We start from the raw sequence: 11,320 nt of genomic DNA on the forward strand, positions 1-11,320 counted from the left end.
CAGAAGCAGAGGTTTTTATACTGTATCTAAGGTTTGGAACATTGTTTTTGCTATTGTGGGATGTTGTGTGTTAACATTTGTAAATACTACAAAAACGATCCATAATTTTGTTGGGAGGTATAGCTTGTCTGTTCAGAAAATGTAAGCATTGTGGAAATGTGTTCAATGACTCCATATTGTGTGAAAACGACATGAAATGAGTGAATGGTATGGCCACAATAGACAGATGCTGTGCTAATTGTGTTTAGAGTTTTGAAAATATGACAACTGCTTGGACAAATGCTTGTTAGCGACTGAAAAAAACTGTAATAGAAAATAAGATGTCTGTTCAAGAGATCTAGGTTGCTCATTTAGACAGTTGTGAGCTCTTGTTTACAGCAGACCTGCACATTTTGAATATTCATATTTGTAATCCTCTTAAAAGCTTTATGATGTGGTGTTATTTCAGAAAATTAAGTACAAGTTGGGTACATTTTTTTTACAAACCAGTGCACTTACTGGTTTGAAAATCTTAAGAATGATTCAAGAAATTATATATCTATGTATCTCTCTCTCTCTCTCTCTCTATATATATATAGAGAGAGAGAGAGAGAGAGAGAGAGCAGTTATAGTCATACAAAAGAACAAAAGTGTTTAAAAGAATCATGAATTAAGCTGGCACGTTTAAATGTTTGTTTACAGATTTATTAGTTCTTACTTTGATTTTCAACTATAGCCCTATAGCCCTAGCCCTAGCTGAGATCTGCTTCTGCTGCTCATACTGTGATCAGCCGCCCTTCCCCCACAGCACTCTCTGATCGCGCGCGCGCCCTTCCCCCACAGCACTGTCTCTGACTGACTCGCTGCAGATGAGATGAATGAATGAACTAACAAAAGTCTTGTGAGCTCTAGTTTACAGCAGACCTGCACGTTTTGAATATTCTTATTTGTAATTCTCTTAAAAACTTTATGATGTGGTGTTATTTTATAAAAATAAGTGCACACCGGGTACTTTTTGCTCTTTTAAACCAGTGCTTGTACGGACATGCGCACTGGTTCCTAGTTTGAGGTGGGTGCTCGGTTAAAAAGTGATCATGTGCTCTGTCCACTAGAAAGACTAACTTCATCACATTTTTTTTTTAAGTTTGAAGAAACAGTACTGTGGTCAAAACAAATATCATTGCCACCAGATAATTTTCTATTAGGCCAAATAAATGTAGTCACAATTTCAACGTGAAATCCAAATACGTAACTACGTCATTTACGCAAGTCAGCGACGGTGGTGTTTTCCCGGGAAATGCAGACACGTGACGATGGAACGCGCGAAACAGACGACAAACAACCCACCAGGAGGAAAGGTGAGATCAAGACTTGTCCTGAAAATGCATGATAACTAAATACATTGTGTAATATGAAATATAGTACGATGTATGTTTATTTTAGTGGTTTAGTTATTTTTTGTAATAGGGTTTTATTTACTTCTCGATTGTATTTGAGTTTGCTTCTAAGCCTGTGTCATTTGATGATTTGTTGCAATAATGAAAACAAATTGTATATATAAAATTGACTATTAAATATAATTTTGTTATTTTTCATATAATAGTACTTTAGGTTCTACAAAGTAATCAAGACAACCGAGTCAGTGGTAGTTTTCTAAATCATTGTTTTTCTCAAAAGTGTTGTAAAATATCAACAGTAATTTGAAATAATTCATTCTCATTTTTTAATATCATTATTTTATATATTATATTTTATGTAATACATTATTACATTATTTGCCCCCGAATTGGTTTTTTAGTGGAATGTTTTATTTTAATAATTTATCTTCACTGAGATTTTTTTGCACAATGACCATGAATTGATACTTTATAAAAATTGTATTTTGTTTCAAGCTCCAAAGCAGACAAAAAGCACATTAAAAATAGTCCATATAAATCTAGCTGGTTATTGACTGAAAATCTCCCATATACTTTAGCTCTTAAATCAAATATAGATTGACATCAATTGTGGTTACAAGACACACAAGAACCAATGGTTTTTGGCATTAATGACATTTCCATTAAAAAAAAAATATATATAATATAAAGATTTGTTCCACAGAAAAACACAACACCGGTTTGGATATGAGGGTTAGTATGTTAATTATGTGTGTTTTTGGTGAACAATTCCAGTAAGATCAACAGGATTTTTTAAAATATGCTTGTTTATTTCGTTCACCTTATATTTATTTGTATTTATTTTTTCCAGTCATTTCAAGAAAGAAAGTCGCCATGCTGGGAAATAAAAGACGTAGGAAACCTCTGCAGGATGCTGAGCATCACATTACCTGTAAAACTGACAAGCCTGGGCTTCGAGAGCAGTTCATCAGCAAATATAAAGGCAAGTATAAATGACTAAGCAGTTTAGTAACTAATAACTAGGGCTGGGGGATATGGCAAAAAAGTGATCACGATAATTGTTTTATATTAGTCGATATCGATAATTATCACAATAAATGTCAAATCTTTATTTCTTTCAAGTTTAAAGGCAGATATTTGCTCCTAAGTGAAAGTTGTAGAAACCAGAGCATTAATTGTGGTTTTAAACTACTCTTTATTGTCAGAACATATCATGACAAACACTTGCCAAACAGGTGAACATTTCACAAATCTGAGGTAGAACATTCAAACATTTGTTATTTTTCCTTAACAAAATAAATATATTTATTGGAAAATGTATTTCTTAGTTCCTGGATGTGCTAATGGGGGATATTGTTTCAAGTCTTGAAACAGGTTTGTGTTGCCTGACTTTGATGGCACGGATCTTCAGCACAGTTTACAGTGCAGGCAGCAATATTAATATTAGATATATTTTGTCTCAAAATGCATATTTGACAATGATTTGCAGCAGTATTAGATTCAGTTAGGAGCAGATTTACTATGTAAAATTTATGTTCATTAACAAAAACAGTAACATCTTTTAAAACGACCTCAATTTTATTTGGTAAAATGTAATAATCTGACTGTTTGAGTTTTATTAAAATTAACCATTGGTCATCCAGTATCATGCATTTAGATCATGATAACCACAAAACCAAATACTGTAACTATTTTATTAATCCTTTAATACATTGTCTACATTACAGTTTTTTTCAATCGCTAACAAGCGCTTACCCATACTTCAGATACTTTTTCTAAACTCTTAACACAGACTAACACCTACAAAACACAATTGGCCAAATGGATAATTTTCTTCTCGAAAACACATTTTGTTAAATTTATACTAAATCTTAATTTCAAAATAGAACACATCTTTCTGTCAACACACCAACTTTACCAAAACACTGGAAATCTGACTCAAAATTAAATTATTCTGTCAAAGAATAACACTTGTTTTCACCTCAAAAGGTACATGCAGTCAATCAAAGTACACCAGGTTTCAAAATACTGGCTATTGTTGACATTACAAAAACTGCATAGACTTTTCAGTCTCAGTTTTACAGGTATTTGCATGCAAAACATGCAATTCACTGTTTTACACTAAATTTCTTGGTTAGGAACTGTATGTCCAAATGTACAGTAATGTTCACATTCAAAAGCATTCCAGTAAAAAGCTATTTTTCCTTTACTGTTTACTGCAGGAGGTACAGTAGAAACACGGTATGATAGAACAGAAAAGGTTTGACAGTATTGCTTACAGTGAACAAAATATCCATGAAACACATAAGAGCATTCTGAACAAAAAAACAACAACAGAAAAAAGCCCAGAATAAAAAAAGGAGAGGGGGGGGGGGTAAAATAAAATCTCTCACTGCTCCTCTCAATGCTCCTGCTCCTCTCACTGCTCCTGCTCCCCTCACTGCTCCTCTCACTGCTCCTGCTCCCCTCACTGCTCCTCTCACTGCTCCTGCTCCCGCTCCTCTCACTGCTCCTGCTCCCCTCACTGCTCCTCTCACTGCATCTCTCACTTCTCCTGCTCCTCTCACTGCATCTCTCACTGCTCCGGCTCCTCTCACTGCATCTCTCACTTCTCCTGCTCCTCTCACTGCATCTCTCACTGCTCCCGCTCCTCTCACTGCATCTCTCACTGCTCCTGCTCCTCTCACTGCATCTCTCACTGCTCCTGCTCCTCTCACTGCATCTCTCACTGCTCCTGCTCCTCTCACTGCTCCTCTCACTGCTCCTCTCACTGCTCCTCTCACTGTTCACTGCTCCCGCTCCTCTCACTGCTCCTCTCACTGCATCTCTCACTGCTCCTGCTCCTCTCCCTGCATCTCTCCCTGCATCTCTCACTGCTCCTCTCACTGATCCTCTCACTGCACCTGCTCCTCTCACTGCTCCTGCTCCTCTCACTGCTCCTGCTCCTCTCACTGCTCCCGCTCCTCTCACTGCATCTCTCACTGCACCTGCTCCTCTCACTGCTCCTGCTCCTCTCACTGCTCCTGCTCCTCTCACTGCTCCCGCTCCTCTCACTGCATCTCTCACTGCTCCTGCTCCTCTCACTGCTCCCGCTCCTCTCACTGCATCTCTCACTGCTCCTGCTCCTCTCACTGCTCCCGCTCCTCTCACTGCATCTCTCACTGCTCCTGCTCCTCTCACTGCTCCTGCTCCTCTCACTGCTCCTGCTCCTCTCACTGCTCCCGCTCCTCTCACTGCATCTCTCACTGCTCCTGCTCCTCTCACTGCTCCCGCTCCTCTCACTGCATCTCTCACTGCTCCTGCTCCTCTCACTGCTCCCGCTCCTCTCACTGCATCTCTCACTGCTCCTGCTCCTCTCACTGCTCCCGCTCCTCTCACTGCATCTCTCACTGCTCCTGCTCCTCTCACTGCACCTGCTCCTCTCACTGCTCCTGCTCCTCTCACTGCTCCTGCTCCTCTCACTGCTCCTGCTCCTCTCACTGCACCTGCTCCTCTCACTGCTCCTGCTCCTCTCACTGCTCCTGCTCCTCTCACTGCTCCTGCTCCTCTCACTGCACCTGCTCCTCTCACTGCTCCTGCTCCTCTCACTGCTCCTGCTCCTCTCACTGCTCCCGCTCCTCTCACTGCATCTCTCACTGCTCCTGCTCCTCTCACTGCTCCTGCTCTTCTCACTGTTCACTGCTCCTGCTCCTCTCACTGGGCCCTTGCTCTTACTCTTCCTCGTCCATACATTAGTGTTTGTCTTTTTCTGTTTCTGTTTCCAAAAATATCACTCTTCAAAGTCCTCCTTTTACTGTATTGTATAAGTGTCAGTGTGCTCCTCTCACTGCTCCTGCTCTTCTCACTGTTCACTGCTCCTGCTCCTCTCACTGGGCCCTTGCTCTTACTCTTCCTCGTCCATACATTAGTGTTTGTCTTTTTCTGTTTCTGTTTCCAAAAATATCACTCTTCAAAGTCCTCCTTTTACTGTATTGTATAAGTGTCAGTGTAATAGAAAAAAATAACCCCTGCAATTGAGTCTAAGCCAGATTGGAATCAGCTGTGGTTGGCCCAATTTACACAACATAAATCAGCTAAGATAAATTGTTTTTGAACTGATATCATTGCAGAAGCAGATTTTTTTTATACTGTATCTAAGGTTTGGAACATTGTTTTTGCTATTGTGGGATGTTGTGTGTTAACATTTGTAAATACTACAAAAACGATCCATAATTTTGTTGGGAGGTATAGCTTGTCTGTTCAGAAAATGTAAGCATTGTGGAAATGTGTTCAATGACTCCATATTGTGTAAAAACGACATGAAATGTGTGAATGGTATGCCCACAATAGACAGATGCTGTGCTAATTGTGTTTAGAGTTTTGAAAATATGACAACTGCTTGGACAAATGCTTGTTTGCGACTGAAAACAACTGTAATAATATAAAACAATCCAATATGTACAGTATTGTTCAAAATAATAGCAGTACAATGTGACTTACCAGAATAATCAAGGTTTTTAGTATATTTTTTATTGCTACGTGGCAAACAAGTTACCAGTAGGTTCAGTAGATTCTCAGAAAACAAACAAGACCCAGCATTCATGATATGCACGCTCTTAAGGCTGTGCAGTTGGGCAATTAGTTGAAAGGGGTGTGTTCAAAAAAATAGCAGTGTCTACCTTTGACTGTACGAACTCAAAACTATTTTGTACAAACATTTTTTTTTTTTCTGGGATTTAGCAATCCTGTGAATCACTAAACTAATATTTAGTTGTATGACCACAGTTTTTTAAACTGCTTGACATCTGTGTGGCATGGAGTCAACCAACTTGTGGCACCTCTCAGCTGTTATTCCACTCCATGATTCTTTAACAACATTCCACAATTCATTCACATTTCTTGGTTTTGCTTCAGAAACAGCATTTTTGATATCACCCCACAAGTTCTCAATTGGATTAAGGTCTGGAGATTGGGCTGGCCACTCCATAACATTAATTTTGTTGGTTTGGAACCAAGACTTTGCCCGTTTACTAGTGTGTTTTGGGTAATTGTCTTGTTGAAACAACCATTTCAAGGGCATGTCCTCTTCAGCATAGGGCAACATGACCTCTTCAAGTATTTTAACATATGCAAACTGATCCATGATCCCTGGTATGCGATAAATAGACCCAACACCATAGTAGGAGAAACATGCCCATATCATGATGCTTGCACCTCCATGCTTCACTGTCTTCACTGTGTACTGTGGCTTGAATTCAGAGTTTGGGGGTCGTCTCACAAACTGCCTGTGGCCCTTGGACCCAAAAAGAACAATTTTACTCTCATCAGTCCACAAAATGTTCCTCCATTTCTCTTTAGGCCAGTTGATGTGTTCTTTGGCAAATTGTAACCTCTTCTGCACATGCCTTTTTTAACAGAGGGACTTTGCGGGGGATTCTTGAAAATAGATTAGCTTCACACAGACGTCTTCTAACTGTCACAGTACTTACAGGTAACTCCAGACTGTCTTTGATCATCCTGGAGGTGATCATTGGCTGAGCCTTTGCCATTCTGGTTATTCTTCTATCCATTTTGATGGTTGTCTTCCGTTTTCTTCCACGTCTCTCTGGTTTTGCTCTCCATTTTAAGGCATTGGAGATCATTTTAGCTGAACAGCCTATCATTTTTTGCACCTCTTTATAGGTTTTCCCCTCTCTAATCAACTTTTTAATCAAAGTACGCTGTTCTTCTGAACAATGTCTTGAACGACCCATTTTCCTCAGCTTTCAAATGCATGTTCAACAAGTGTTGGCTTCATCCTTAAATAGGGGCCACCTGATTTACACCTGTTTCTTCACAAAATTGATGACCTCAGTGATTGAATGCCACACTGCTATTTTTTTGAACACATCCCTTTCAACTAATTCAACTAATTGCCCAATTGCACAGCCTTAAGAGCGTGCATATCATGAATGCTGGGTCTCATTTGTTTTCTGAGAATCTACTGAACCTACTGGTAACTTGTTTGCCACGTAGCAATAAAAAAATATACGAAAAACCTTGATTATTCTGGTTAGTCACATTGTACTGCTATTATTTTGAACAATACTGTACATGGACACGATGGGGAGGGGGTATGGTACGACCATTTGATTGACACAGTTACTGTCTAATGATTCTAGGTAGTTTTGGAAATGATTGGCTGGAGTTTTTCGAGTCCTGCCTGTTCCACAGATGATTAAATTGCTTACTTTTCATTTCAGTGCTTCTAACTCAGTGGCTGTAAGTGGGTTAGGAATAGGATTTCAAGTGATTTTGAAAAAATGGACAAAAAAGACAATTACATACCCCACCTTTAAATCTAACAATCGCTTATCAATTATCATATCACATCAAACCGTGCAAACTATACTTTGTTCTCAAATTGTTAATGTTAACAACATCAGCATTGTGTGACTACATTTAAGGCCCTTCAGATATTTATCCTTGTTTTCGTGTGGGCCAGGCGGCCAGTCTCTTTTTTTCTGTAGCCACTCCAAAGTCCAAGTCACCCACGTCACCTTCAACCTCGCCTGTGCAGCCCTCATCATCCTCGCCTGCCTACAGAGGAGGAGAGCGCATCAACAAAGCTGCTTGCGAATGTGGCATAAAGAACCCTGAAGCACTGTCATCAACTAGGCTCAGGAAACACATAGCAACCATGTCTAAAATTCTTAACCTTAATGAGAATGAAGCAGACCAACTGGCTGATTTCCTTGGTCACGATATCCGAATCCACAGACAGTTTTATCGGTTACCAGAGGGAACACTGCAGCTGGCAAAAATGAGTAAAGTCCTAATGGCCATGGAGAAAGGAACACTGTCTGACTACAAAGGAAAGAAACTTGATGACATTGAAATCGACCCAAATGGTATGAGTATACATGCTCTGTGTGTATCTGTGCTGTACATATTTGCAAAACAATGTATATATTCATGTCACAGATACTAGGTATAAGCAATAAAGTGTTCATTTTTCGTTAATTAATTATTAAGAGCAACTTGAGGCCCAAGGTGATTCCATGTCAAGTGATGAGGAGGATTCCAGTGACCTATCTCAGACACCAGCACCAGCACCAGTACAGACTGATCAACCTGTTCAATCTGAACAAGCTGTTTCACAGGAGGATCAAGGTAAGAAAAATCTCTACATTGCACAAACAACAATAATCAAATAAACATGAATTGGCTCCATGCAGCAATATCCAGACAAATTCAAAAAAAAAATTATGCATTGGGAACACAGTCTTGATTTGCTCTTTACTCACCGATTTAGTTGTAATGAGAATGTGTAATGAGAATTTACTTTTTAATTATTTCATAGGTTCTTCAAATGCTCCAAAAAAGAAATGGGAGGACAGTGAGGTAAAAGCAGTAGAGAGACACATGATGAGTTTCATCAAGACATGCAAAGTTCCTGGTAAGCAAGACTGTGAAAGATGCATTCACGCAGAGCCAGAAGCTTTGAAGCAGCGAACATGGACTGGTGTGAAAAATTATGTGCGGAACAGGATCACGACTCTTAAAAGAAAGGGTGGTTTGTAGGGAGGGACAAACACTTCAACACTTTGCACATTATGCTCTTTTTGTAGGAAATGGAGCTAAATTAAAAGAAATGAGGATAAAGGTGTAGAAATATTTTGTGGATGGAATGAAACAGAATATAAAGTGAAAAGTTAGAGTATAAGAAGGCTAATGAAGAAGTAGAGGATAGTAAGAGTCAATTTTCTTTGTTCAGTTACAATATAGTTGGATGAAATGTCATGTTAAACTTTTTGATATTTCTGTCATAGAGGGAGGGGAGAATGTAAAGATGATAAAAAAGGGAAGAGTGAATAGCTGTGCTGGACATGGGCTATGGCTGGATGTAACCGATTGGTGAGAGTTAATGTGTGCAGACGAGAGAAGCTGAAAACTGAGATGTGATGTCAGACACTTTCTGCTTCCCGTAGTGATGCAGAGCCAGAAGCTTTGAAGCAGGGAACATGGACTGGTGTGAAAAATTATGTGCGGAACAGGATCACGACTCCTAAAAGAAAGGGTGGTTTGTAGGGAGGCACAAACACTTCAACACTTTGCACATTATGCTCTTTTAGTAAGAAATGGAGCTAAATTAAAAGAAATTAAGATAAAGGTGTAGACATTAAAATTAAGAGACGCTCGCGCTGTTTGCATACTTTACCACAGCTGAAGTAGAAAAAATGCATTATTTTCCAAATACACAGATATTTCGGAGACATTTTCATTCAATACATGCACTGCTTGATACAGTGTCTGTTTGTACAAGAATAAAGTTCAACATAAGCCTAAATACAAACGTAAAGCGGGAAGAGAGAATGTAAAGGGGGACGTTAAAGGACGTAAAGTAGAAGAGCATGTAAAGGGGACGTAAAGAGGGAGGAGAGAATGTAAAGGGGACGTAAAGAGGGAGGAGAGAATGTAACTGGGACGTAAAGAGGGAGGAGAGAATGTAAAGGGGACGTAAAGAGGGAGGAGAGAATGTAAAGAGGGAGGAGAGATTGTAACGGGGACGTAAAGAGGGAGGAGAGAATGTAAAGAGGGAGGAGAGATTGTAACGGGGACGTAAAGAGGGAGGAGAGAATGTAACTGGGACGTAAAGAGGGAGGAGAGAATGTAACAGGGACGTAAAGAGGGAGGAGAGAATGTAAAGGGGACGTAAAGAGGGAGGAGAGAATGTAAAGGGGACGTAAAGAGGGAGGAGAGAATGTAACTGGGACGTAAAGAGGGAGGAGAGAATGTAAAGGGGACGTAAAGAGGGAGGAGAGAATGTAAAGAGGGAGGAGAGAATGTAAAGGGGACGTAAAGAGGGAGGAGAGAATGTAAAGAGGGAGGAGAGATTGTAACGGGGACGTAAAGAGGGAGGAGAGAATGTAACTGGGACGTAAAGAGGGAGGAGAGAATGTAACGGGGACGTAAAGAGGGAGGAGAGAATGTAAAGGGGACGTAAAGAGGGAGGAGAGAATGTAAAGGGGACGTAAAGAGGGTGGAGAGAATGTAACTGGGATGTAAAGAGGGAGGAGAGAATGTAACTGGGACGTAAAGAGGGAGGAGAGAATGTAAAGGGGACGTAAAGAGGGAGGAGAGAATGTAACTCGGACGTAAAGAGGGAGGAGAGAATGTAAAGGGGACGTAAAGAGGGAGGAGAGTATGTAAAGAGGGAGGAGAGAATGTAACTGGGACGTAAAGAGGGAGGAGAGAATGTAACTGGGACGTAAAGAGGGAGGAGAGAATGTAAAGGGGACGTAAAGAGGGAGGAGAGAATGTAAAGGGGACGTAAAGAGGGAGGAGAGAATGTAAAGGGGACGTAAAGAGGGAGGAGAGAATGTAACTGGGACGTAAAGAGGGAGGAGAGAATGTAAAGGGGACGTAAAGAGGGAGGAGAGAATGTAAAGGGGACGTAAAGAGGGAGGAGAGAATGTAAAGGGGACGTAAAGAGGGAGGAGAGAATGTAACTGGGACGTAAAGAGGGAGGAGAGAATGTAACTGGGACGTAAAGAGGGAGGAGAGAATGTAAAGAGGGAGGAGAGAATGTAACTGGGACGTAAAGAGGGAGGAGAGAATGTAAAGAGGGAGGAGAGAATGTAAAGAGGGAGGAGAGAATGTAAAGAGGGAGGAGAGAATGTAAAGGGGACGTAAAGAGGGAGGAGAGAATGTAAAGAGGGAGGAGAGATTGTAACGGGACATAAAGAGGGAGGAGAGAATGTAAAGGGGACGTAAAGAGGGAGGAGAGAATGTAAAGGGGACGTAAAGAGGGAGGAGAGAATGTAAAGGGGACGTAAAGAGGGAGGAGAGAATGTAACGGGGACGTAAAGAGGGAGGAGAGAATGTAAAGGGGACGTAAAGAGGGAGGAGAGAATGTAACGGGGACGTAAAGAGGGAGGAGATAATGTAAAGAGGGAGGAGAGAATGTAAAGGGGACGTAAAGA

At 40.5% G+C, this 11,320-nt stretch overlaps 1 protein-coding gene across 2 annotated transcripts; it reads left to right on the top strand.

Moving 5' to 3' along the window:
- Nucleotides 1-756: 756 nt before the first annotated feature.
- LOC113092772 (uncharacterized) lies at nucleotides 757-9,861 on the top strand. Of its 2 annotated transcripts, XM_026258507.1 has the most exons (6): nucleotides 757-1,337; nucleotides 2,227-2,358; nucleotides 7,840-8,245; nucleotides 8,370-8,507; nucleotides 8,698-8,851; nucleotides 9,359-9,860. In XM_026258507.1, the coding sequence occupies exons 1-6, from the start codon at nucleotides 1,293-1,295 to the stop codon at nucleotides 9,423-9,425; spliced, it is 942 nt and encodes a 313-aa protein (XP_026114292.1). In that variant the 5' UTR covers nucleotides 757-1,292; the 3' UTR covers nucleotides 9,426-9,860. The 2 variants fall into 2 exon arrangements, with proteins under 2 accessions (XP_026114292.1, XP_026114293.1); XM_026258508.1 differs by lacking the exon at nucleotides 757-1,337 and adding an exon at nucleotides 1,989-2,108 and having other exon boundaries at nucleotides 8,698-9,861.
- Nucleotides 9,862-11,320: the final 1,459 nt, after the last annotated feature.

This window comes from Carassius auratus, unplaced genomic scaffold (assembly GCF_003368295.1).
Source record: "Carassius auratus strain Wakin unplaced genomic scaffold, ASM336829v1 scaf_tig00214714_1_2670353, whole genome shotgun sequence".
Lineage (NCBI taxonomy): Eukaryota > Metazoa > Chordata > Actinopteri > Cypriniformes > Cyprinidae > Carassius > Carassius auratus.